General features: G+C 46.7%; 1 protein-coding gene across 1 annotated transcript in view; it reads left to right on the top strand.

Annotated features, from left to right (window-relative positions):
* RIN3 (Ras and Rab interactor 3) overlaps nt 1-27,959 on the top strand; it is a 162,871-nt gene that overhangs the window by 16,669 nt on the left and 118,243 nt on the right. The window contains exon 4 of the mRNA XM_006879209.1: nt 19,089-19,293. Coding sequence (XP_006879271.1) covers nt 19,089-19,293 — 205 coding nt within the window. The remainder of the gene's footprint in view (nt 1-19,088; nt 19,294-27,959) is intronic.

Here is a 27,959-nt window from a genome sequence, read left to right as displayed (position 1 = left end):
TCCTTTTTGAAATCGTTATTGAATGTCTGCTCTGTGCCAGGGCTGCACCCACAGCAGTAGATCTGACTGACATATCCATGACCTTCTGGGACATAGAGACAAGAGGAGGGCAGGGGACAGGTCACAGGAACAAGCAGTGTTTTTCACTACTTGATTGTCTCCAGCATTTGACATTTTTAAATCACATCGTGGTGAACATGGGCATTCACTCAGCTTTCTTCACATTTCCAAAATAGTTCTTTGCGGTAGATTCTGGGAGGAGAATTGACTAGCAATCTTGAAATGTTAACTTGTGGAAAAGCAGTGTTCTCTAGATCTGCTCAGCTGTGCATTAGAAAGTGCATCTGAACAGGAGCTTTCGTTTTCTGAAGTTTTAAGATCTCGTAATTCTTTTCTGGGGGGGACAGGGCTGGTCCATGGCTGGTAGGAATGTTCTGGTGGTGACAGTGTTTGAGCTCACATCTTGGTGACCTCCTTGCCCCTGTGCCCTTACTATCTCCAGACCCAGTCTCACCCAGGAAACTGCTCTCCCCAAATTCTCTTAATAACCATCTCCATGTTGCATTTGGTGGGAGGTGTGGCCACTCCACAGGAAAACAGTGCTGCCTGTGGTCTGCTCCTGTAGATATTAAAACCTTGGGAACCCAGGGGGCAGTCCTGGGGAAGTTCTAGGGCAAATCTCTCTCTCCCTTACGGTCTCGGTGAGTCTAAATAGACTGGACAGCTGTGAAGGTTTTTATCCTGAATTCTTTACAACCACCCTGTGACCTCTTTGTTTCTCATTTTAAATATAAGGAAACAGAGGCAGAGAGAGATGTAGTCACCACCCAGTTTCACTAAGGTCAATGGGATTTGGACCCAGGCTGTCCCTTTCTCAAGTCCATGTCCAAACCGCTGGGCCATCTGGCCCCTTGTCACTGACGGCCTGAGTGTGCTTGGCCTTGTGGACAGAACTGGTACCAGCATCCACGAGCTGGGTACCCGCAGGGGTGGTAGTCCTGGCACAGGATTGGCAGCAGGTGAGGTGATTCTTCCAACTCAAATGCTAACCCTCAGCCTAGCCCCTACCACCAATGGCAGGCTGAGCTGGCTTAGGCCTGCAGGGTCAAGAGAGAGGCTGGCACCATGAGCCAGAGACAATGGAGGAAAAGCCCAGAGGTCCAGCCTCTCAAGAGTCAGCGGCTGAGGGCAGAGGTCAGGTGAGGGGAGGTGTGAGATGTTAGTCCCAGTGACTGAAAACAAGGCCTGGGACAGGCCAGCATGGTGGAGCAGCTGTCCAGGACCTGGGCACTGACAGAGACCCAGGGAGGTCTGTGTGGCAAGCAGGGCCGGTGACCAGTGAAGTGGCCAGTGGCACTGAAGGGGCAGAGCCGGGAGCCTGGTAGTGCCTGCAGCCCTCCGAGCAGCAGAAGGCTTGCAGCGCACCGGCATGGAAAGTTTGGAGGCCTTTGACCTGCCAGACCCCTTGATGTGGCCTGTGACGTGTGAACCACACAGCCTGACCTGCTCGCAGCACTTGGGAGGGCCGGAAGTCCTGCTTAAGCTGACTTCCCCTCTGTCAGGCTGTGGGCAGGGGCCCACTGAGCCCGCTCCTCGTTTCCCAGGAGCTGGCCAGCAGAAGAGGGGGAGTTCTTAAGCTGCACGCTGGTTCCTACTTTCTCATGGGAGGCCAGAGGGTCTCCAGAGGGAGGTGACCTTTCTCACAACAGGATTTCCTAAACTGTGTCCTTGGAGCCCCACTGTCTTGGGGACCCCCAGGCTCTGTGCCGTTTCAGGGAGTGGGGTTGGAGGTGTCAGTGGGGGAGGTGTATTATAAGTGTAGGTGAAATTCTCATTCTGGAATTGGCCGCTTCTCACCCATTGTCAGCGTAGCCTGTGGGTGCAGTCTTACATGCGCCAAACCCCAGGTCAGAGGTGGCTGCGGGCAGCTGCCGGGACTCAGGCTCACTCAAGGCCTGGAGGAGGATGTGGAGAAGCGGCCTGGTGGCCCTCCTTTCTCAGGCTGGCCACTGGGGCCTCGCCAGCACACCTTGGAGGAGAAGGCACAGGATCAGGGAATGCGTAGTTCTGTAAAGAACCTTGTCCTCGTTCTCCCCGCGCACGGTCAGTACGTGGTGCAGGCACTGTCTGTGCCAGGTGGCCCCTGACCGGGCATCGCTAAGTGGACGCAACGGTCTCTCCCTGCACACCTGGCTAGGTGACTGCTGCCCATCAGCTGGGATGCACATGGGAAGTTCAGCCCACATGCAATCTCAGATCGTATCTGACCACCTCCTTTTACGAAAAGAGGCCACTGAACTCGAGAGGGGAAGTCAGTTGTCCAAGGTCACAGAGTGAAAACAGAACCAGAGCAGAAGCTCGGAGTCCCACCCAGCCCGGAGCCTTTTCCTTTCTGCCCTGCCCTCACCATGCCCCCGTAAGAACGGCATTTGCCGTGTCCCTACCCATCTCATACACCCTGTCGTCTCCTACATAAAAACGAGTCCCCTTTGCCTCTTCCGGTGGACTCTCACCCTCATATGCAAGTGAATTTCCCGTAAGGGTTGTATGTTGTTGTTGTTGAATACCACTGAGTCGGAACAGATCCATGGCTGACCCTCCAGTGGCTTTTCAGAGGCGGTTAATCACACGGGAGATAGCCCGTCCTTCTCTCTGCGTGAGGGAGCAGTTGATGGATTAGAACCGCGGGCCTTTGGGATTGCAGGACAGCTCGTTGCCACTAGGCCACCAGCCAGTTGCGGAAACACTTGTGCTGCCTTTGCCCTTGTTAATGGACTAAGGACGTGATGGTTATGTTCCCTTTTCTGCAGCTCAGGGCCCACTGGAGGCATCATTTCCCTGCCCAGGATCCCATACTCCAGATGTTCACAGACAGATTCTCAGAAGAACAGAGTGTGATGAAACGGGCTCAGAACGACCTCATCATTTACAGGCAATCGATTTTTAACCAGAGTGCCGAGGAGGGTCAATGGGAGAGAAGATGGAGTCTTCCACAAATGATGTTGGCACAGCTGGTCTCTACATGCAAAAGAGTTAACGCCAGATGCACAGATTAACTCAAGTGGACCTAATACCTAAAGGGAAGAACTCAAATTCTGAGGTACACAGAAGAAAACTAGGAAATCTTCATGCCCTTGGATTCGGCCGTGGGTTCCCAGCTGTGACACCAGAGATATAAACAAAAGGAAAAAAAGACCTGTGAGACTTTAGATAGATGAAATAATTTTTTTTTCTTCCAAATATACCATCAAAAAAGTCGGGGACAAACACCCTACATTTGTGGGAGAAAACATTTAGGAATTATACATTTGATAAGGGATGTATATCTAGAATATATAAAGAAATCTCGTTCTTCTAGTAGTTGCTACGTGCCTTCGAGTTGGAACCAACGCATAGCTGGCGCTCCACCAGGTTTTCAGAAACAGTAAATCACACAGGAGGAGATTGTCCATTCTTCTCTTTTTTAATAAGTGGTGGATTTGAACTGTGTGCCTTTAGGACTGCAGTGCAGCTTCTTACTACTAGGCCATCTCTTAGAACACAACAATAAAAAGACCAACAGTTCAACTTAACATATACAAAACGTCTGAGTAAACTTTTAAACAAAGAAGATCTAGAAATGGTCAATAATGAAAATGATTGGTAACATCATAAGCCATCAGATAATTCGAATCGAAACTGTAATGAGATTTTCCTTCATAACAACTAGGATGTTGTTGTTATTGTTGTTGCTGTTATGTGCCGTCGAGTCACTTGCGACTCATAGTGACCCTGTGTACAACAGCTCTAAACCCTCCTCTATCCCTTCCCAATCTCACTGTCTCCAACACACCTACCCCTGTTACCCCAGTCACTGAATCAATCCATCTCATTGAGTGTCTTCCTCTCCTGTGCCGTCCCTCCACCCTCCCAAGCATGACATCCCTCTCCAAGGACTGGTCCCTCCTTAAAGCATGTCCAAAGTATGTCAGATGAAGCTTTAGAATCCTTGCCTCCAAGAAACAGCCTGGCTTCACCCTCTGCAGGACAAACTTGTTTGTTCTCCTAGCAGACCATGGTATATTCAGTTCTCTTCTCTAGCACCAAAGCTCAAAGGCATCAACTCTCCTATCATCCTAGTCATTGTTGTAAAACCAACCTATCTACAAAACTAGGGTAGTGTAATTAAAAAGACAGAAATGGATGCTGGAGAAGATGTGGGGAAGTTGGAAGTTTCATCCACTCCTACTGAGGTTGTGACATGGTACAGCTCCTTTGAGAAACACACCTCAGAATGCTAAACATTAAGTTGCCGTATAATCCAGAACCTCTCCTAGGTTGATACCTAAGAAATCTAAATGTTTGACCACACAAACCTTTGTACATGGATGTTTGCAGCATTATTCCCAATGCCCGAAAAAGTGCAGAGAACTTAAATTACCACCAACTGACAAACGAATAAGTAAAATTGAGTCCGTCCATGCCGTGGAATGTCCAAGCCGTGGTATTTTCAGTTACCTCATATGCATATAAAAGCTAGGCAATGAATGAGGAGGTTCAAACATTGATTCCTTTCAATTATTCTGTCAACGGAGAGTATTGAATATACCATGGACTTCCGGGAGAATAGACAGCTCTGTTTTGGAAACATTGCAACCAGAATGCTCCTTAGAAGCTCACGTGGGAAGATAGTTTCTCACATTCATACTCTGGACATGCTCCCAAGAGGGACCAGTCCCTGGAGAAGGACATCATGCTTGGTAGAGGGTCAGCAGAAAAGCAGAAGACCTTTAATGAGGAGGATTGATGCGACGGCTGCAGCAGTGGGCTCCGACACAGCAATGATGGCGATGGTGCAGGATGGGGCAGTGTTTTGTGATGTTGGGTATCAGGCTGCAATGAATGAAAACGGACTCATTCCAGAATGTTGTCATATATACAATGTCTAATTGTACATTCCCTTCAGACAGTTCTTCCCCTTTTGTTCCATGCAGTGTTCATTCTCTGTCCACTCTTTTCTTATTCTTCTCCCCTCCCCACTCCCTGTGTCATTCCTACTTTATAATAGCAGTGTTGATGCAATATTTGTCCTTTTGTGATGGAGATATTTCACTCAGCATAATGTCTTCCAGGCTCACCTTGTGTAGTGTTTTACGAGTTCCTTGTTTTTCCATGCTGTGTAATATTCCATTGTGTGAAGGTACAGCAGTTTGTCCTTTTGTTTGTTGATGGGCACTCTGGCTGCTTCCATCTCCTTGCTGTTGTGAATAACAGCAACAATAAACAACAATAGCAAAGTTCAACAGGGCAGCAGACAATAAATGCTGGCGAGGTTGTGGAGAGATTGGAACCCTTATTCACTGCTGGTGGGAACATAAAATGGTACAACCACTGTGAAAGGTGGTCTGGTGCTTTGTCAAAAAGTTGGAAATAGAAACACCATTTGGCCCAGCAATTCTACTACTAGGAAGAGATCCTAAAGAAACCAGGGTCGCCACTCTAACAGCTAGATGCACATTCAAGTTTATTTCTACATTATGCACAATAAGCAGGTTTTGAGATTCCACACAGAGCCTTGGTTTGTGCCTTTTGGTGGGTGTGTGCCATGACTCATTTGTCCTCTTGTGTCCGGGCATTGGTGTTTCCATTTCTTCCCATTGTAGCTGGGGCTGCAGGCTACCTGGTGTTTCTGATACACATGGGTGGTTCTGATGCACATGAGCCCCCCAGAGAGGGTGTAAGAGGTCCAGGCCTCTCCAGCCATGTGGACCCCTCTAGTCTTGTTGAAGGTCAGAGGTGAGCCAGGAGCCCAACTGAGGATGGTGATGCCTTTTCCTGGTCCTCCCTCCATCTCACATCCCCACTTCCCCCTGGGTCTGTACAGCGGGCTTGTAGGTCTCCTTGCCCAGCCTCATGGATACTCAAGGTCTGAGATGGGTGACCCCAAAACCTACATCTTTTGGAGCTGAGACTTCTGTACTTATCCTCCAGGCAGGCGGCCTGCACACCAAGCTCCCCTGCTCCTCTTTGCCTTCCCTTGAAGTAGACCCCTGGGGCAATGTGTCCACACAGAAGGACCTTTCCTCTCCTGCTGGCCCAGGGGATGCAGACGCCACGTGATAAGCCGTGAACACACTGCACTGGTTCCCTCCTCCTTTGAGAGCTGTAAAGAAATCACCCGGTACAATGGAAATGCCGTCCCAGGCCTGGCCCCTGAAGCCCAGTGCACAGCCCTTCCTGAGACTCTGAAGCCACACTGCGTCTGTGTGGAGTGGCCTGTGTGTCTGTGGACCCTGGGGCACTGTGGAATTTGAAGGCTGTTTCAGCTGCTGCTCAGAGCTGATTGCATGATTCCTCGTGAGCAGAAGGAATGAGTTCCCTCTGTGGTGGAGTTGTTCAGAGCTTGGGAAGCTTGGCATTTTCCACTCACCTAGTTCATTCCCTGAAGTCCCTGTCGCTGCAGACCTGGGGTGGGAGGCTGTGGCTTTCAGTGTCACTGAGCTGCCGGCAGATGCCTTGTCCTCATTCTCTGTGGCCTCAGTGACTGTCCCCAGCAGAGCTGACGTGGCCAGGCTGCAGTGAGGGAGAGTCAGCTCTGTACAGGACACAGCCTGATGTGCTGCCCATACCCTCCCTTCTGCTTCCTGCAGTGCACAGCCCAGCTCTCTGCACTCTCCTTGGCATGGGCACATTCCAGAACTGAGCTCCCAGGGAGGCCAAGGGACCAAAGGAGAGCCAGCAGGGCACTTGACCATCACTTCTGCCCCTGCGTGTTTTCTTTGACCTTATAAGAGCAGGTGCTCATGTCACTGCCCTGTAAGAGCTTGTGCCACGCCTGTGACCAGAGTGTCTTAATGTGCTGCTGCTGCTGGACCAGTACATCACACAACAGAGAGGCTACAAAGAGCTGACCTTTGTTCCCTCCCAGCTCTGGAAACTGCACGTTCGAATCCAGGGTTGTTAGGTGCTGTCAGGTTGAGTATGACTCACAGTGACCCTGTGAACAACAGATCTGAACCCTGTCCTATCCTGTGCCGTCCTCATCGTCTCTGACATACTGGAGGCCATTGCTGCAGTCACCGCGTCATTCCACCTGGTCGAGGATCTTCCTCTCCTCCGCCATCCCTCCACCTTCCCAGGCTTCATGTTCTGCTCCAAGAAATAAGCCCTCTTCTAAGACCTGAGCACTGAGTTTCTGAAGGCAAGCCATTTCCAAAGTGGATGCCACTCCTGCTTCCAAGATTTTTTAATCAGGAAGCTCCACCAAACACTGTCCACCACGAGTAACCATTATCGCATTTGACACATCAGTGTCTCAGTGTTTAACATCTCAGCACCCATGAGTTACCTCTGTACAGCAATGCACAAACCAGTCCTAGACCACTTAGAAGTTGTTTCACCAAAAACAATTTAAACATGCCCAAAGTATGAGAGTCGCAGTTTCATCATCCTTGCCTCCATGCATCAGAAGGACAGAGAAATAACTGACATTTGCTGATCTTGAAGTGCTGGACATGTAATTTTTCAAAGGTGTTACTTAAACTGCATATTCATATTTATTTAAAGTGGCAGACACAGTGCTATCATTGGCACATACTGCTTCATGGAATTTGTTCAACAACTCTATTGGGGACAGATCGTAATTGTCTTTTCCTAGTTGAATAAGCTGTAATTAGTATAAAAAGGTAAAGCAGTGAGTCAGAGGTCACACAGACTGGGCTCCAACCAGGGTCTTCCAGGCCAGCATCATCTCCGGGGGCCTTCTTCTCTTTTCCTGACTCTCCACATCTCCAAGCATTGATGTCTTTTCCCAAGGACTCGCCTCTCCTAACAACATGTCCAAAGTATGTGACACAAAGTTTCACCATTCTTGCCTATAAATAGCATCCCAATTGCACTTTCTCTAAGACATATTTGCTTGTTCTTTTGGGGGTCTATGGGATATTCAGCACTCTACTCCAACACCACAACTCAAAGGTATCAACTGTTCTTCTGTCTTCCTTATTCTTTATCCAACTTCCAGATGCAAAGCAAGCCATTGAAAAGACTATGGTTTAAATCGGGTGCACCTTCGTCTTTAATTTGACATTCTTGCTCTTTAGCACTTTGAAGACAGATGCTCCCAGTGTAACACATCATTTGGTTTCTTGATGGCTGATACTAAATGTATTGATTGTGGGTCCACGCAAAATGGAATAGTTTAAAATTTCAGTTTTGGCGAGCTCTGGTGGCCTAGTGGCAAGAAGCTGCAACTGCAATCTCAGAGATACACGGTTCGAATCCACCAGATGCTCTGCTGGAGAAGGAGGAACAATCTCCTTCTGTACCAGTTAGATCTGATTTTATGGTACACTCAAAAAATAATGAAATAAAATAAATTTTAAAAAATTTCAGTATTTTTCCTCTGTCAATGTTATCATCACTGGCCCATCATAATAAATGGAGAAGAGATTGAAATTGTTAACAGCTTCAGCTTGCTTGGCTCCATAATCAACGCTCTTGGTACCAGCAGCCAGGAAATCAAAAGACGAATTGCACTGGGAAAATCTGCCATTAGAGACCTCTCCAGAGTACTGAAGAGCAGCGATATCAGTTTGAAGACTAAGGCATACCTGATCCCGGCCATGGTCTTTGCAGTTACTTGCTATGCAACAGAAAGCTGGGCAATAACTAAGCATGATAAAAGAATGAGTTTTGGTGCTGGAGAAGAGTATTGAACATACCATGGACTGCTAAGGGCACAATCAGGTCTGTTCTAGAGAGGGGAAAACCAAGCTGCTCCTTGGAGGCAAGGATTTTGAAGCTCTGTCTCACATACTTTGGGCATGTTGCCAAGAGGGATCAGTCCTTGGAGAAGGACATGATGCTTGGAAGGATGGAGGGAAAGTGCAAGAGAGGAGGGTATCAAATGAGGTGGATTGACTCAGTGACTGGGGTAATGGGGTTTCATTGGAGACAATGGAATTGGCTCAGGATGGAACGGGGTTCTGAGCTGTTGTACATAGTGTCTCGATGAGTCATAGCAACATCATGATGTTGTCTGTCAGTCTAATGGGGAGGATTTTTGTCTTCTTGATGTTGAGATGCAATTCATATTAAAGGCTAGTCTTTGATCTTCTGCAGTAAGTGTTTCAAGTCGGCCTCACTTTTAGCAAGCAAGATTGTGTCATCTGCATTATACAGGCTGTTGACGAGTCTTCCTCTGATCCTGATGCCATATTCTTCATAGAGTCCAGCTTCTCCAATGGTTTGCTCAGCACACTGATAGAGAAAGGATACAGCCCTGATGCACACCTTCCGTGATTTTAATCCATGACATAAATCATGATTCTTAATTTTTACTGCTGGTGGGCCTTCCATTATGTTAATGAGCAGTGTTTGCTAAGCCATCCTCTTCGTGGACACCTGGACCAGCGTTGGCCTCTTATGAATAAAGCTTCTATACCTATTCATACAGCTGATGTTCTCATTTCTCTTGAGTATATGCCTGGAAGTGGGACAATTAGGTCATTACGTTTCTATCTAGGTTTATTTAAAAGTGCTATATCTAGGGAGCTCTCGTGGCCTAGTGGCAAGACGTTGCACTGCAATCCCAGAGGTACACGGTTCAAATCCACCAGATGCCCTGCTGGAGAAGGAGGGGGCAGTCTCCTCCTGTACCAGTCAGATCTGATTTGACGGTACACGTAAAAATAATACAATAAAAATAAAAAAAATTTTAAAAAGTGCTATATCTTTCCCGGTAGCCATTGTACCAATTTACATCTCCCACAACAAAGCTTCAGGGTTCTAATTACTTCTCTCCTTATCAAAAACAGTTGGTTGGAACCGAGGCACAAACGGAGATTTGTACACCAATGTTCATAGCAACATTATTCAACACCACAAGAATATGGAAACAGCCGAAATGTCCAACCCCAAATGAATGGATTAAGAAATTATGGTACACACAATGGAATCATATGCAGCACGCAAGAGCAATAACTTTGTAAATTATTACCCAACTTGGGAAGGACTGGAGAGCATTATGCTGAGTGAACTAACTCAGTCCCACAAGGATAAATATTGTATAAAACCATTATTGTAGAATGAGTATAAGGATCCAGGAGGGGTGGGAGAGGCTGGAAGCAGAGGGATGTGGAAGTGCAGGTGGAAGAGAGGATTAATCATTGGGTTGCTAAAGAGACCATAACCGCCATCCAAGCAGATATATGCACACCCATGTTTATCATGACTTTGTTCACAATAGCAAAGAGTTGGAAACAACCTAAGTGCCCATCAACAAATGAACGGATAGAGAAGCTGTGGTATATTCACACAATGGAATACTACGCTGCATTGAAAAACAAGGAACTCGTGCAATATTATTAAAATGGGTGACTCTGGAGAACATTATGTTGAGTGAAATATCTCAGTCACAAAAGGACAAACACTGCATAGTGCCACTGCTATAGAATGGAACTGACATCAGGGTTAGGGTAGGAATGAGAAAAACTGGATCAATTATGTATAGTGCATTGAAATTGATGAGGGAGAGAACAGTTTAAAAGCAATATATTTTAGGGCATTATGATGATCATAAGAGTCCGGAATGAAGGTTGCAGAGTGGAGTCTACTCGGGCTGGGGCTGGGGGAGGTGCGGGGGGACTGTATACCAGTGAAGCAATTTTTCTTTTGCTTTTCAAAGAGAAGAGCGAACTGGGGGTGGGTGGGGAGATAAATGCAACAATGAATAAATGGAAATCCAAAATCTCTGTAAATGTTCATTGAAATTAATTAAAAAAAGTCATTGGGTTGTACAATTTGATGGGTGGGGGTGAGGGAAATTAAATGAATGTGTTTTAATTTGTATTAGAATTTTTATAAATAAACTAGTAAAAACAAAACAAAAATTGGTTGATGTCCAGTCTTTTCCCAGGTAGCATATATTAAAAACCAATAGTGTTAAAGGAAAAAGTCCAAGCTGCACTGAAGATAATGGTAAAAAAAAAAAGTCTCTAGGGATTGACAGAATACCAGTTGAGATGTTTCAACAAATGTGTATGATGCTGGAATACTCACTTGTCTATGCCAAGAAGTTTGGAAGACAGCCGCCTGGACTGTTGGAAGAGATCTATACTTGTCCCCATTCAGAAGAAAGATCATCAAGCAAAATGTGGAAAATATCAAACAATATCATCAGTATCGCACTCAGGGGGAAAGTTAACAAGTGTTTGTAGCAGTACATTAACAGGGAAGTGGAGAAACTGAAGAGGACCTGGAACTTGGGGTATAATTACTGATACTAGATGGATCCTCATGGCTGAAGGTGGAGAATATAAAAAAGGTGTTTTGTTTTAGTGCCTTTGCAAGTCTTTTGACTGAGAGGACCATAACAAGTTATGGATAACATTTGAAAGAATGAGAATTGCAGAACCCTTCATTATACTCACGCAGAACCTATACACAGGACTAAGAAGCAGTTGTTGAGACAGAACAAAGGGGTGTTGCATCGTTAAAATCAGGAATGTGTATCAAGGCTGTATCCATTCACTATACTGTTCAGTAAATATACTGAGCAAATCATCCACGGAGCTGGACTATATGAAGAAGAATGTAACATTAGTATTGGGGAAAGACTCATGCAGATGGCACGGACTTTCTCGATGAAAGCAAAGAGTTTGAAATACTTACTATTGAATATCAATCAGTTAACTACATACACCTCTTCTAGGTCGTATAGCCCTGGTGTGTCCATTTGCCAGACAGAGGTAACTTGTGGTTGCTGTGAAGTTGAACGCTGCGACACTGATGTGTCAAATGCGATAATGGTTACCCATGGTGGGCAGTGTCTGGTGGCACTACCGAATTAAAACAAGCTTAGAAGCAGGAGTGGCATCCACTTCTGTAAATAACTTGCCTCCGGAAACCCTATGAACCTGGAGCAAGGATGAAAGTCACGCACGCAAGTGTCGAGGACTTCTGTTCATAGGGTCACTATGAGTCGCCTACGACTCAGTGGCACTTAACAACAACATACACCTCAACATAAAGAAAACGGAAATCCTCGCCACTGGGCCTATAAGTAACATCATAATCATTGGAGGGGGGAAAAAGAAATTATCAAAGATTTCACATGTTGTGTGGTACAAATATGATACAAAAGGTCTCTTTAAGGTGTGTAAAGGCTGGATGTCACTTTGAGGACTAAGGTGCACCTGGCCCCAGCCACGGTATTTCCAGTAGCTTCGTGGGCATGCAGAAGCTGAACGATGGATAAAGAACAGCCGTGAGGAATTTTTGTCTTTGAATCACAGTGTCTGGTGAAGAATACAGAATATAGATATCTAGGGAACAAATTTGTCTTGAAAGAAGGGGAGCCTGGATGTTCTTTAGAAGGGAAGATGGGGAGACTTGCCTCATACACGCTGGTCATGAGATCAAGAGGAGCTCGTCCCTGGAGGAGGACATCATGTAAGGGGTCAGCAAAGAGAGGAGAACCTTCTGGAAGAGGGAGTGGCACTGTTATGTTAATGAGCAGTGTTTTCTCATGGACACCTGGACCAGTGTTGGCCTATTATGAATGAAGCTGCTATAACCATTCATCCAACCGATGTTTTCATTTCTCTTGAGTATATGTCTGTAAGTGGGACAGTTAGGTCATTGAGGTCTGTCTAGGTTTATTTAAAAGTGCCTAGTGACCTCGTGAACACCAGCTCCGAACCCTGTCCTATCCTGTGCCATCCTCATCATCTCTACCACCGTCCACTGTCACAGTCACTGTGTCAGTCCATCTCGGTGAGGGTCTTCCCCTCTTCCACTGACCCTTCACTTTTCTAAGTTGTCCCAGGTGTAGATACTGTAAGGCTGGGGCGGGATGGGGCAGGTTTAACTCTATTTGCATAGAGACGGTAGGAATAATATCTGACTTGTGGCTCCCACAACCGCAGCACTGGTTGTGCCTTGGTGTCTTATTGTGGGTTTGATTTGCATTTCGCCATGACTAACAATAGTGAGCATCTTACATGAGCTTACTGGCTGTTTCCACACCATCTTTGGTGTACCATTCAGATCTTGGGCCTTTTTTGACAGTTTTCCTTATTCTCTGTTAGATACGTTTGCAGCTATTTTCTCCTAGCCTTTGTCTTGGGCATTTTTCTTCTTCTGGGAGGAAGATTTTGTCTTTCACAGTCTCTTTTACCCATTTTCGTCTTTTGTGGTTATTATTGTCGGTGTCCTGTCCGGTCAGCTACCACTGGGAAGGACTCTGGGGAGCACGCCATAGAAAACACAAAAGTTCTGCAGGTCAATGGGCCCATTGGGCAGGACCCCAGTGGGACAAGCATGGGATTTGTTTAGGGGACAGAAAGTAGGTCATTACAGAATGATGCTGGTGGTGGGAAGGGAAAGCAGGTCAGATACAGAACGCCTTATACAGTCGAGACCGGTCTGCATTCTTTAGGTAGTGGGTGCCATTGAAGGTGTTAGGGCAGGGAATAAACACATCACAGGGGACTGACCCGGTAATAATGGAGGCTGAGGAACAACTCCCACCTGGGCACCCAGGAAGCCACAGCCTGTCCCTTAGGGATACAGGAAACTGCCAGGGGAAAGGCGATGAGGGCAGGTTAATCTCTGTGAATTCTCACCCACCCTCCATGGACAGAGAACCCTCCCAGATCCTACATGGTCCTAATTTCTTCTCGCTTCAGCATGACCCGGCCAGCTTATACCTAGAAGCCCTTCCTTGTTCAGCCTTGAGGAACTTGCTAAACAAGTGACAAGTTCAACTCCAGCTCAGGACCACCCCAGGCGTGTCAGAGAAGAAATGGGCTCCCCAGAGTCTCCAGTGGCTAACCTTGCCCTGTGGGTTGGGGTGTTGGAGAACAGTCCTGCATATCGCCTGGACTGCTGAGCAAATAAACCAAGCAGATGCGTGTTGGATAGGGTGCAGCCAGAGTGTAGCTTGGAGGGAAAGACGGTGAAACTGTGTCTTACATTTTTAGGGTATGTTTTTTAGGAGGGGCCAGTTCTTGGAAAAGAACATCATGCTTTGAAAAGAGAAGGGTCAGTGGAAGAGGGGGAAATCCTCACCGAGATGGACTGACACAGTGACTGTGACAGTGGACGGTGGTAGAGATGATGAATGAGGATGGCACAGGATAAGACAGGGTTCAGAGCTGGTGTACATGAGGTCGCTACTCAATGAAGCCTACTCAATGTCACCTAACAACAGACAGAGTCTCTCAAAAGTGAATTGCCAAGCCTTCTTCTGCGGTCCCTGCGGGCGGACTCAAACCCCCAACCTTGCACTTAGCAGTCAAGTTGGTTAATCATTCTCATCACCTTTGGATACCTGGGAACATTGTTTATGTACATGAATTTGGAATCTGCATCCCCGTCCCCAGCTGGTTCCAGAATTGCCTGGGGGCCACAAGACCCCAACAATTTGGTGCTGTCCGCCTCTGACTACTCCTTCCCACCTCTAATTCGTCAGCTCCCCAACCCTCGTTTCCTCTGGGCTCTTCCTGGAACAGGCAAGACACACTTTCCACTCTGCCTACAAGTATCTTCCATAGACACTGGCCTCCAAAGTCATGTTTTCCGCGAGGGCTTCCCTGGCCGTCCAGTTTAAGACTGAACCCCACCTTCTACCCCACTTTGGGCCTTACATTTCTGCTTTCATTCTTGTTCCATGTAATAGACTCCAGTTCACAGAATAATCTTGCATATTACCCACTAGAACAGAAAGCTGTGTGAATGAGTAGGATTTTGATGTTTTTACCACCTTGTCCACTGTTCCAACCCCAGTATCTGGAACCGCATCAAATAGCAACCAAAAATCCATGTTCGTTGAAGCAGTTCCCACTCCTGGGGAATAAAGACAGGCCCTCAGGAAAAAAGGATTGTATCAGGAATGCATGAGAGGACAACTTGTCAATTTCTCCCAGACCCTGTTTGTTAGATCTTTAAGAACAGGGGACCCTCTGAGGTAGGGTCCCCAGTATCCAGGTCCTTATATCCTAAGGTCCAGCCAGCAAATGGAAGAATCTTCTAGGCCACCCCCTTCCCATTAATCAGGTGAGGAAACTGAGGCCAGGAGAGGAAAGAACTAGCCCTAGGTCAAGGTCAAAGGACTTGCCCTAGGTCAAAGTTCAAGGTGTGCACTACTGTTGTTATTAATAAGTATTGAGTGCCATGAAGTCAACACTGATTTCCAGCTGACCCTCCATGAGGTCTTCAGAGGCTATAAATTACACAGAAGGAGATTGCCCATCCTTCTCCCACAGAGCCGCTGGTGGATTCAAACCATCTGCCTTTGTGTTGGCAGCACAGCTCCTTACCCTCTAGGCCACCAGAGCTGTGCACTAGTAGCTGAGAGGAAATGGGAATGGAACACTTTTTCTCCCTGGTTATTAGGAATCCTGATTGACCCCCGGGGGAGGCCCCAGGAAGTAGGGATGGTCAGCAGGTGTGGAGGGACCACGCTGGTCCCAGGACACTGGGTTCTGGGTAATTTTGCCTCCACTGTTTTAGCGTCTTTCCACGTGGCCTGCTGTTGGCTGTGGTGGGGTTGATCCTGACTTAGAGCGTCCTATGTGGGCCGAGCAGAGCTGCTCCCCAGGGCTCACAGGCTTACTGCTCAGAAGCAGATCTACAGGCCAGTGTTCTGAGGCACTTCTGGGTGGGTTTGAACCACTAACCTTTTGGCCACTATTGGGACACTTAACTGTTCTGTCCCTCCCAGGGTGATCTGTGAGGTGCTGACAGTGAAGTGTTTCTCAAAGTCTCTTCCCCAGGATCCCATGCAAAACATCCAGGGAGCCGTGGTCCCATGAGTTTGGACAGTTCAGCGGTCTCTGAGCCATAGATCGAATGAAAAAGCCAACCAACCAAACCTCGCAAACCCACTGCCGTTGTCCCGTCAACCCCACCAAATGCCAACCCCCTATCTGATCCTAAGGCTGTAAATCTTAGCAAGTAGTGACTGACTCCTCTTTCTCCCAAAGAGTGCCTGGTGGCTTTGAACTTCTGACCTTTAGGTTAGCGGTTCAACACTTAATCCATTGTGCCACCAGGATGTCTTAAGGAGGTCTGTGCAAAAGCATGTTGTTTATCAGGGTTGGGATGAGACTGAGAAAAACTGGATAAATTAGGTATACTGCATTGAAACAGATGAGGGACAGAACAGTTTAAAAGCAATAGATGATATGGTATTATGGATATGACAAGAGTCCAGAATGAAGGTTGCATAGTGGAGTGTACCTGGGGGGTGGGGTGGGGGGTGGTGTTGTATACCAGTGAAGGGATTTTTCTTTTACTTTGCAAGGAGAGTAGCAAGCTGTGTGGGAGGGGTGGGCAGGGAGAAAAGTGCAACCATGAATGAATGGAAATCCAAAATCTCTGTAAATGTTCATTAAGATAAAAAAAAATTAATTGAAAAAAACCAAAACCATGCTGTTTAAACAGCACATACTGATTCCACTTCCCCGGCCATGAACCCACAGTCCCCTTTGGAAAATGCTCTTCTCTCCTGACGACCTCCCACCCTCTTCTGCTCCCCCAGGTATAGTGGTCCCTAGTTCCTGTGTCCCTAACAGGTCTCATTCCTAGCCTTGGCCCCTCCCCCAGACATTACAGCAAATGCCATGGACATGTCCCCAAGCCCGATGCCAGCCTGAGGTAACATCACAAAGAACCCGACACACCTTGCGCTTTATACCTCCTGTCCTGGGTCTGACTAAGGTTTCCAACCCCTACAGGTATTTGAGATTCGATTCATGGCTTCTTGTTGTTTGGTGACAATGGGTCAGCTCTGTCTCCCAGGGCCCCTGTGAGTGTCGGAGTGAAGCCTGTCCTATCCTGCACTGTCCTCACTGGCCCTGTTCTGCTTGGACCCATTGCTGCAGGCTCTGCGTCACTGCATCCCCTTGAGGGTCTTTCCCTTTCCCACTGACGCTCTACCTGATGTCCCACAGACGTGATGTCCTTCTGTGGGAACTGAGCCCGCCTGGTAACATCCTCAAAGGACGTGAGATGAAGTCTCACCATTTGCACTTATGAGGACCTTTCTGGCTGCACTTGCTCCTCAGGCGGTGGTGGTGTTAGGGGCTGTCGAGTTGAGTACGACTCGTAGTGACCCTGTGACCAGCAGACGTGAAGCCTGTCCCGTCCTGTGCCATCCTGTGCCGCCCTCCACTCCTGAGCCCTTTGCTGTAGTCACAGTGTCAGTCTGTCTGGTTGGGGCCTTCCTCTGCTTTGCAGACCCTCTGCCTTTCCAAGCACTGTGTCCTTCTCCAAAGAATCGCCTCTCCCAGCACATGCCCAAAGTGTGTGAGATGAAGCCTCACCATCCTTGCCTCCAAGGAGCGCTCGGGCTGCACCTTCTCCAAGACAAAGCAGCTTGTTCTCTCGGCATTTCATGCATCGTCAGCACTCTTCTTGAACACCACAGCTGAAAGACACGGATCCTCCTCCTGTCATCCTTACTGTGCCAAGTGAAATAAAAACGAGGTCATCTGGTTGAAATGGCACCAGAGGTTGAGCGGACCACATCTCTGAGATCTGTCTTGATGGAAACATAAGCCCAGCTTTCCTCTAAGGCTGTTCTCCTTGACCAATGAAATCCTAACAGATGATACGAGCCAATCAGAGACGAGTTTCTTTTTCTTTGAAATTTGGTCAGTGAAAAGCCAGTCACTGTTCACAGGAGTATCTTTCTGTCTTCTGTTGGATGGTACCGGATTGGAGAATCTTCTGCTCGAGGAAACCTCACCTAATGGATTAGTTTTATTATTGACTCCATTTCTTCTGGCAGATGCAAACAGACCAGCTAGTACAGGATTGAACCGTGTCGTAGCTGGCTGTTGCTGGGTGCCAGGGAGTCGGTTCTAGCCCACAGCAGTCCTGCAGCCCAGAGTGGAGCTGCCGCCTTGAGTTCTCAAGGCCGAAGAGTACAGAAGCAGATGTTACATCTTTCCTTCTCCCTCAGGGCACCTGGGGGATTCAAACCACTTAGCTTTTGGTTAGCAGCCTTGCCTTTCAGCCTGGCCACCAGGACTCCTCTGTGCATTTGTAGCACATCTCAGTAGCCATTCTGTGGCTGGTCGCCGAGGTTCTGGGCAGCAAAGGGTTGATCTTTCCTGATGATGGACCCCAGGTGCGCAAGGTGAAGGCTCACCTTCTGTGCTTCTAAGGGGCGTTGTGATGATATGCTTCTACAATGGACTTGCTCTTCTATTTTGTTTTTTTATTTTGTTGTTGTTGTTGTTTTCTGTCCAAGAAACATTCTTCACTCATACCACCATTCTATTAATACTTCCATTTGGGGAGCTCTGGTTAGTAGTACGAGTTGTGCTGCCAACCCAAAGGCACATGGTTGGGGTCCACCATCTGCTCCACAGATGAAAGATGGGCAGTCTGCTCCAGTGCGGCTTATAGTATCTGAAAGTCCACTGAAGGGTCAGCTAGGATTTGGTTCCGACTCGACGGTACCCAACAACATAAACTTCCATTATAATGCCCTCTTCACCTTTTCTGTCCTTCCCTGTAGATGGTTGATTCTCTGAATGTCTAACCTTCTTTGTTATAAGCCCCTTAAGGCCAAAGTGCCATTAAAAAAAGTGCCTGTCTTTAGTTGTTTTCAGTGAACCATTCTTCTAGGTCGTATAGCCCTGGGGTGTCCACTTGCCATACAGAGGTAACTTGTGGTTGCTGTGAAGCTGAACACTGTGACACTGATGTGTCAAATGCGAGAATGGTTACCCATGGTGGACAGTGTCCGGTGGTGCTTCCCCATTAAAACAGGGTTGGAAGCAGGAGTGGCATCCACTTCCATAAATAGCTTGCCTCCGGAAACCCTATGAACCTGGAGAAAGGATGAAAGTCACGCACGCAAGTGTCGAGGACTCTCGTTCATAGGGTCGCTATGAGTCGCCTACGACTCGACGGCACTTAACAATAACAACAACAACAAGGCCAAAGTGTTAATATTATAAATTAAATTTTAGTCCTCTCTAGAGCTGCTGGCCACCTAGACGCTAAAGGCGTGTTGGATGCAACCCCCTTTGTAGTAAACTCGTTTCTGGACAGGCTGCAGGATGGGCCAATCATGGGTTCTCTTCTCTCAGTCCCATTCCAGATGCTGGCAAAGGAGAAGGTGAGGAAGAGGAGGAGGAAGACGGGGAGCTCCGTCTGCCAGCCGCCCCAAAGAATTGCCTCCCCCGCCAGGGCATCAGCATCCTGGAGAAGCTGGTCAGGACCTGCCCGGTGTGGCTGCAGCTGGGTCTGGACCGGATGCAGGCAGCGGAGATTCTGCAGCAGGAAGCGGCCGGGGTGAGCTGGGGTCTCTTCTGCTGTATGTCCACCAGTGAACCCGAGCTGGGGGTGGGATGGGGGGTGTGTGAGCCCACAAGCGCTGAGGTCCCCGTCTGCACAGCTGGTTTTATGCTTTCTTAGGATTGCCAATCCTTTTTCTAAAAAGAACCACCAAAACCCAACATTTTTATTGTGATTTGAATAAAAATTTAGAAAGCAAATTGATTTTCCCATCAACAGTTCATGTACATTGTATTACCTGACACTGATCACAGTCTTCACAATGGAAGAGCACATTTCCTATTCCTCCCCCTCCCCCGTCCCTTCCTGCTTTCTGAGCTTTGTTGCTGTTGAGTGTTGTTGAGTTGATGACGGTTCATGGCAGCCCTGTCAGCAGCAGACCAGAGCCTTGCGCTGTCTGATGTCCTTCTCCCAGTCCCCACTCCACTCACGTCCACTGTTGTGGTCACTTATGTTGGTCTATCCATGTTGCCAGGAGGGACGGGTCCTTGGAGAGGGACGCCATGCTTGGGAGGGTGGAGGGACAACGCAGGAGGGGAAGACCCTCTATGAGATGGATTGATTCAGTGACTGGGGTAATCGGGATGGGTGTGTCAGAGGCAGTGTGGTTGGCGCAGGATAGAGCAGGGTTTAGGGCTGTTGTGCATAGGGTCGCTATGAGTCGCAAACAACTCGACGGCACATAACACAACAGCAATCCTGTTGACGGTCTTCCTCTCTTTCTCTGGCCCATTACATTTCCCAGCATGCTGTCTGTTTCCAAGGACTAGCCCTCCTGGCTATAGTATGTATGTATGTAAGTATGTGAAGCCAAGTTCCCCCATCCTCGCCTCTAAGGAGCATTATGGTTGTCTCCTCCAGGACAAATGTGGTTGCTCTTTTGGCAATCCATGATACAGTCAGCGTTCTTTGCCAGCACCACAATTTAGGGGTGAATAATCCTTATTCAATTTTCACAAGTATATGAAGCCACTGAAAATACCATGCTTGAGTCAAGCACACCATAGTCTTTTTTATTTTATTTCATTATTTTTTTTGTGTGTACCATCAAATCAGAACTGACAGGTATAAATAAAGATGGTGAAAGTAAAAAAAAAAAAAAAAAGAACTGACAGGTACAGGAAGAGATTATTCCTTCTCCAGTAGAGCATCTGGTGGATTTGAACCGTGTACCTCTGAAATTGCAGTGCAGCTTCTTGCCACTAGGCCACCAGAGCTCACCCACACCATAGTCTTTAAACTGACATCCTTGCTCCTTAAAGAAGTCCCTAACAAGGGAGCGCTGTTGGCCTAGTGGCAAGAAGCTGTACTGCAGTCCCAGAGGTATGTGGTTCAAATCCACCAGATACTCTGCTGGGGAAGAAGGGACAATCTCCTCCTGTACCAGTCAGATCTGATTTGATGGTACACACAAAAAATAATAATAAAATAAAAAATAAAGTATTTATTTAAAAAAAAAGAAGTCCCTAACAGCAGATTTTCCCAATGCAAAATAGTTGGCATTTGCTTTTTTTTTTTTTTTTAATTTCTCAACTGCTTATACCATACTGTTGATTGTGGATCAAAGTAAATGAAATAATTTCCATTTCAGTCACTTTTCCATCTTTCCAGATGTTGCCTGTTGGCCTCCTGGGAAGGCTTTTAATTTTGTTGGGGTGTAATACTTTTAAATTTTCCCTTTCGGAAGGTCTGTGCTATTTGCATCATGTGGACTGTTGATGAGTCTTCTTCTAATCCTGATGCCACATTCTTCATGTAGTTCAGCTTCTCAGATTATTTGTTCAGCATGCAGATCAATAGGCGTGGAGAAAGAAGACAGCCCTGACAGACACCTCTCCTGATTTTAAACGCTGTCCTATTCGTTGATTTGTTCAAATGAGTTCTTCTTGGTCTGTATATTGACTTTGCATGAGCTACAATTAAGTGTCCTGGGATTCCCGTTATTGCCGTATTGCAGTGTTAGCCAGTGTTAGGATCCATGCATTCAAGTCCATTTGCATAATCAGTAAAACACAAATAAACATCTTTTTGGTATCCTCCACTTTGGATAAGATCCGTCTGATAAGAAAGATTTATGACCAAGATCCAGAAAGATCTGGGGACATCTCTGCTCTTTCTTATAAGATGATGATGGGTTGGAAGTGACTCAGTGGCAAATGGAGTTGGTTTAGTTTGTTGGCTGTCTGATGGTTCAGATCCATCCAGCAACTCCACTGAAGAAAAGCCCTGACCTTCAGCCCCAGTGAAGACTATGTCCTAGGACACTATACCAGGGGCTCTTCCACAGAATCAAAACCAAAGCCCTAAGCTCAGGCTCTGAAAGCAAGATGAGTCAGCTTTTACTCAAAGGATGCATCTTATTTCCATACCTTTTTAATGTGGAACAGATCATCCAGGCGGCTGGGCTTTTTGAGGAGGAAAGTGGCATCAGGATTGGAGGAAGACTCATCAACAACCTACATTATGGAGATGACACAACCCTGCTTGCTGAAACTGAGGAGGACCTGAGGCATTTGCTACAGAAGGTCAAGGACAGCAGCCTTCAATATGGATTGACACTCAACATCAACAAAACAAAGATTCTCATCACTGGGCCAATTGGCACCACCATCATGATAAACTGTGAAGAGATTGAGTTTATTAACAACTTCCATTTGCTTGGCTCCATAATTAACACTCTTGGTACTAACAGCCAGGAAGTCAAAGGATGAATTGTTTGGGGAAAGTCTGCTATCAAGAACCTCTCCAGAGTACTGAAGAGCAATGGCATCAGTCTGGAGACTAAGATGCCCCTGATTCAGGCCATGGTCTTTGCAGTTACTTACTATGTATCAGAAAGCTGGACAATGACTAGGGATGATAGGAGAATTGATGCCTTTTAGCTGTGGTACTGGAGAAGAGTATTGGATATACCATGGACTGGTAGAACAAGCAGGGTTGTCCTGGAGAGGGTAAAACCAGGCTGCTCCTTGGAGGCAAGGATTTTAAGCTCCATCTGACATACTCTGGGCATGTTGCAAGGAAGGACCAGTCCTTGGAGAAGGACGTCATGCTTGGGAGGGTGGAGGGACAGCGCAGGAGAGGAAGACCCTCGATGAGATGGATTGATTCGGTGACTGGGGTAAAGAGGGTAGTTGTGGGAGAGACGATAAGGCAGGCTCAGGATAGAACAGGGTTCAGGGCTGTTGTACATAGGGTCACTATGGATTACAAGCAACTTAACGGCACACGACAACACCAACAATACTGTTTGCACCATCTTATTTGATATAGCAATTTGGTACAACTCTGACATTCGTCAGGTTCTTAGTAGGAGCCATGGTGGCCAGGTGGTTGAAGCCTTCAACGTCTCACAGAAAGGTCAGTGGTTCGAACCCACCAGTCCTTCTGCAGGATGAAGATGTGGTGGTCTGCTCCTGTGAAGATTTACAGGCTTTGAAGCCATAGGGCAGTTCTACTCTGTACTCTCGGCTCCAACTCTGAGGCACACAAGAACAGCACGGTTGTTAATATTCCGGCGTATGGGTGAGCAACGGGGCGCACACAGAGTTCAGTTCACTTGTCTGAGGTCACACAGCTAGTAGGAGCAGAGGCTGCATGGGGAGGTTTTGGGGCACCTTCTCAGGTCCTCTAGGACCTCCTGGCCCCGCCTCTCCTGGCACCAACAAAAAACCGTGCTTCCTCCTGTCCCCAGGCAAAGGGCCCATTGATCCCAAGTATCTCTGTGGCCTTGACCATGTCTCCACTGACCTCGCTGCTCCCCCACCTCCCGCTCCTCACAGCCTCTTCTTCTGAAAAAGGGTTAGGGAACACGTTGGTCCATTTTTGATTTGTGTATATCCAGACACAAGACCATAAGAAAGCCTCCTTTGTTAACTCTGCACCCAGATGGAGTGGTGGTGTTGGAGTTTTGTAAAGAAATACTTTTGTTTTGATTTAGTTGTGGAGACAATATAAAGGGTCCCTGAGCTTTCCATCTTTGGAACAGACCTCTGAGGTTAGAGAATAGACCTCTGATGTCAGGGAATGAATTTGTACCCTGGGGTACATTGAAGCCCACACTTGATGCATTCCCTTGGTTTTCACCTCAGATCCTCTTTCTGTCCCAGACCACCACACTGTGCTGGTCATCAGGGCTACCTGGCTCCCTTTTGGCTACCTGGCTCCTCAGACTTTCTTTATTTGTGATGACCTTGACTGTTTGGAAAACTTATAATCAGGGATTTGGGTTGTTTGTTTTGTTTTCCTCAGCATTAATTACCATTGATTGTTGCAGTTCATGGGTAGACTGGGGTGGGGGGATGGGTTTGGCAGGAAATTGTTCTTGAGATAAAAATGTCATCTTGTTGTTGTTGTGTTGTTGTTGTGTTGTTGTTGTGATGTTCTGTAGAGTCCACTACAACTCATAGCTACCCTGTGAGTAATAACTCTGAACCCTGCCCTGTCCGAGCTAATCTCACTGCCTCTGACACACCTGCCTCCATTGCCAGTCACTTTGTCAATCCCTCTCATCCAATGTCTTCCTCTCCTGTACTGACCCTCCACCCTTCCAAACATGATGTCCTTCTTCAAGGACTGGACCCTCTTGGCAACATGCCCAGAGTATTTGAGATGAAGCTTCAAAATCCTTGCCTCCTAGGAGCAACCTGGTTTCATCCTCTCTAGGACTGACCTGTTTGTCCTCTTAGCAATCCATGGTGTGTTTAATACTCTTCTCCAGCCCCACAAGTCAAAGGCATCGATTCTTATGTCATCCTTACTCATTGTCCAGCTCTCAGAAGCAGGGTGAGCAATTGAGAAGACCATAGCTTGGATCACCTGCACCTTAATCTCTACAGCACCATCGTTGCTCTTCAGCACTCTGATGAGGTCTTGACAGCAGACTATCCCAAAGCAATACATCTTTTAATTTTCTGGTTGCTGGAGCCAAGAGTTTTGATTGTCGAGCCGAGCAGGCTAAAATTGTTATCACAGTCTCTTCTCCATCTATCATGATGCTGCAATTGGTCCAGTGGTTATAATCTTTGTTTTATTGAGATTGAGGTACAATCCATCTTGAAGGCTGCAGTCCTTGACTTTCTGCAGCAAATACTTCAAGTCCTCTTCAGTTTTAGGAAGAAAAGTTATGTCATCTTCATAACATAGGTTGTTGATGAGTCTTCCTCCAATCCTGATGCCACATTCCTCCTTATAAAGTCTGGTTTCTTGAATGATCTGTTCCACATATAGGTTGAAAAGGTGTATGGAGACAGAACGCATCCCTGGCACACTCCTTTCCTGATGCTGAACCATGCAGTGTTTCTTTGTTTTGTTCTGATGACTGCTTCGTGGTTCAAGTGTTCTGGGATGTCTGTTCTTCTCAATGTTAGCCACCATAGGTTGTGATCCACCCAGTCAAATGACTTGGCATAGTCAAACATTGTTAAAAAAGAAATGTTATGATTAGATATTATTGTTATGACAGGAGTTCAGAACAAAGGTAGCACAGTGGAGTGGACTTGGGGGCAGGGATTGAATAACAGTGAAAGAATTTTTTCTTTTACTTTTTCAAAAAGAAAAGCGAATGGGGGCAGCAGGGGGGAAAATGCAACAATGAATGAATGGAAATCCAAAGTCTCTGTAAACTTTCATTAAAATAAATTTTAAAAATAATAATAAAATATTATCCGGTGGTGTCCTATCAAAGGAACATACTATTGGCTTGACTTTGCACTTGACTAAGCCTTGATCAGCTGGCCAAGTTGGCATTTGTCAGATTTCTCCATTGTAAGTTACTCACTCTCCCCTCCCAAAACGCCAGCGATTCGAAACTCCCCGCCGATCCGCAGGCAAAGATGTAGCCGTCCCCTCCTGTAGAGTACAGCCTTGGGCACCATACGGAGTTCCACTCTGTCCCTCAGCGTCACTAGGAGAGGAAATTGGCTTGATGACCATGAGGTTCGTCTCTGGGGTTTTTGTGTCCAGTGGTCTTTGGAAAGAAGTCACAGCCCACTCTCCTCCAGTGGAGAACCGTGTTTCCCCTCCTCAGCTGAGGATGTACGTGAGTTATTTGAGATTCTTCTGCACAGATTTATTCTGTTCTCCCCCACTTACTTAGTCAGCCCTTCCCTTACAATTAGTGGTGTGGATTCACGAGATTTACGTTAGCAGGGATTCATACGCTGGGGCAGCGTTCAATATTGCTTCATTCTATAGCTCGGACTGAGCCAGCTTTGCCTCTGAGGCTTTCAGCTGGAGCTATGACCCCTTCGCGTGGACTTTTCCCTTTCTGGCACCACTAAGACGCTCCACTCATCCCTATTTCCTGCCTCAACTCTAGTCATTTCTCCAAGGAGCGCTAACTCCTGTTGTTGGAGGTGGATGTTAGAAACCAAGATCTGGATGCTATAGTTTTGTTTTGAGGCTAAATGGTAGTTTTTAGTGAAGGAGCTCGAGGTTAGAGTGTCCTGTGTTATTGTTGTTATTAGGTGCCATGAGTTAATGACCTCTTATGGCGACCCTGTGAATAATAGAGCTGACCCTTGCCCTGTGCTGTGCTGTGCTGTGCTGTGCTGTGCTGTGCGTGGTGGGGGCTTTTTCTGGAGGTCAGGACTCTTGACCATTGCACTAGAGCACAGAGAGCCAAAATAAAGGTAAGAAAGTAGAAAGGTAAGGATCTGAACAGAAGATTTCAAAGGGCAGCATAGAAAAACAAAACAAATTATAATAATGAAATACACCAAAAGCTGGGGTATTTCTTAAGCTCTAGGAACTAAAGAATAGTTTCAAAACTCAAGTTTCAATACTTAATGATGCTCTGGACAGAATACTAAGTGATCTAGGAAGCATTAACAAGGTGGAAGGAGTGAGTACGCAAACTCACAGTACAAAAAGAACTGGCTGACACTAAAGAATTTCATGGAAAAAACACATGATCAAGAGGTAGTGGTGATGAAGGAGGAAGTCGAAGCTGCTCTGAAGGAGTTGGCAGAAAACAAGGCCCCAGGAATTGATGGAATATGGAATACCAGTTAACATATTTCAACAAATTGACTCCCTCAGTGTGTTCTCCAGGTTATGCTAAGAAATCTGGAGGACAACTACCTGGCCAACTAACTGGAAAAGATCCATGTTTATTCCCATTCCAAAAAAAGGTGACCTGAGAATATGGAAATTATCAAACAGTATCACTAATGGCACACACAAGCAAACTCCTTTTCACGATTATCCAAAAATGACTGGAACAATACATCAACAGAGAACTGCCAGAAATACAAGCCCATTTTAGAAGAGGCCATGCACCAGAAACATTATCACCAGGGTTAGATCTTTGCTGAAAGCCAAGATTGCCGGATGAATTTCTTTCTGTGTTTCATTGACTATGATCACAACCAATTGTGGCTAACATTGAGAAGAAGGGGAATCCCAGGTCATCTAATTGTGCTCTTACAAAACCTATGCTTAGACCAGGAAGCAGTCCTCAGAACACATCAAGGAAAATAGTTCAGAATCAGAAAGTGAATGTGTCAAGGATGCATCCTGTCTCCATACCTTTTCAATCTGTGTGCAGAACAGATCATTCGGGAGGCTGGACTTTATGAGGAGGTATGTGACATCACGATTGGAGGAGGACTTATCAACAAGCTGGATTATGCAGATGACACAACCTTGCTCGCCAAAACAGAGGAGGACCTGAAGCATTTGCTACAGAAGGTCAAGGACTTGTAGTCTTCAATATGAATTAAAGCTGAATATCAAGAAGATAAACATTCTCACCATTGGGCCAACTGGCAGCAACATGATGGATAGAGAAGAGATTGAGGTTGTTAACAGTTTTATCTTGCTTGGCTCCACAGTCAACACTCTTGGCACCAGCAGTCAGGAAATCAAAAGATGGTTTGCACTGGGGAAATCTACTATCAGGAACCTCTCCAATGGTCTAAAGAGCAGTGATGTCTTCCTAGAGACTAAGGTGTACCTAAAAAATCCAGGCCATGGTCTTCACAATTACTTTCCATGCATCAGAGAGCTGAACAATGATGATAGAAGAAGAATCAATGCCTTTGTGTTGTGCTGGAGAAGAATATTGAACACATTATGGACTGCCAAGAGGACAAACAGGTCTGTTCTGGAGAGGGTGAAACCAGTTTGCTGCTTGGAGGGAAGGATTTTGAAGCTGTATCTCACATACTTTGGACCCGTGACCAGGAAGGACCAGTCCTTGGAGAAGGACATCATGGTGAGAAGGGTAGAGGGGCAGTGCAGGAGAGGAAGTCTCTCGGTGACATGGATTGGCATAGTAACTGGGGTAACGGGAGTAGGTATGTCGGAGTCAGTGAAACTGGCTCAGGATAGGGCAGGGTTCAGAGCAGTTGTACATAGGATCGCTGTGAGTCACAGATGATGTGATGGCACATGACAACAACAACAGCAGCTCCAATAGAGAACAGGCATGTAGGTGGCCTAAGGTCTGTGGAAGGGAGGAGCGCAGCACTGACTGCATGTTCCCTGCCCAGGTGTGAACCCAGCTGTGAGGAGCCCCAGGAATAGGAGGTCTGCGTGATCGTAGCTAAATTCCAGTTCCCGCCTTTGGTGGTTTCTGAGTGTTGGCTACTTTTCTTTCCATCCCCCCAACACACACACACACACACACACACACACACACACACACACACACACACACA

The sequence above is a fragment of the Elephantulus edwardii genome, unplaced genomic scaffold (genome assembly GCF_000299155.1).
Source record: "Elephantulus edwardii isolate Elephantulus edwardi_28Jun2011 unplaced genomic scaffold, EleEdw1.0 scaffold00002, whole genome shotgun sequence".
Lineage (NCBI taxonomy): Eukaryota > Metazoa > Chordata > Mammalia > Macroscelidea > Macroscelididae > Elephantulus > Elephantulus edwardii.
Note: the sequence above shows the minus strand (reverse complement) of the source record. Positions and strands in the feature narration are given on the sequence as shown.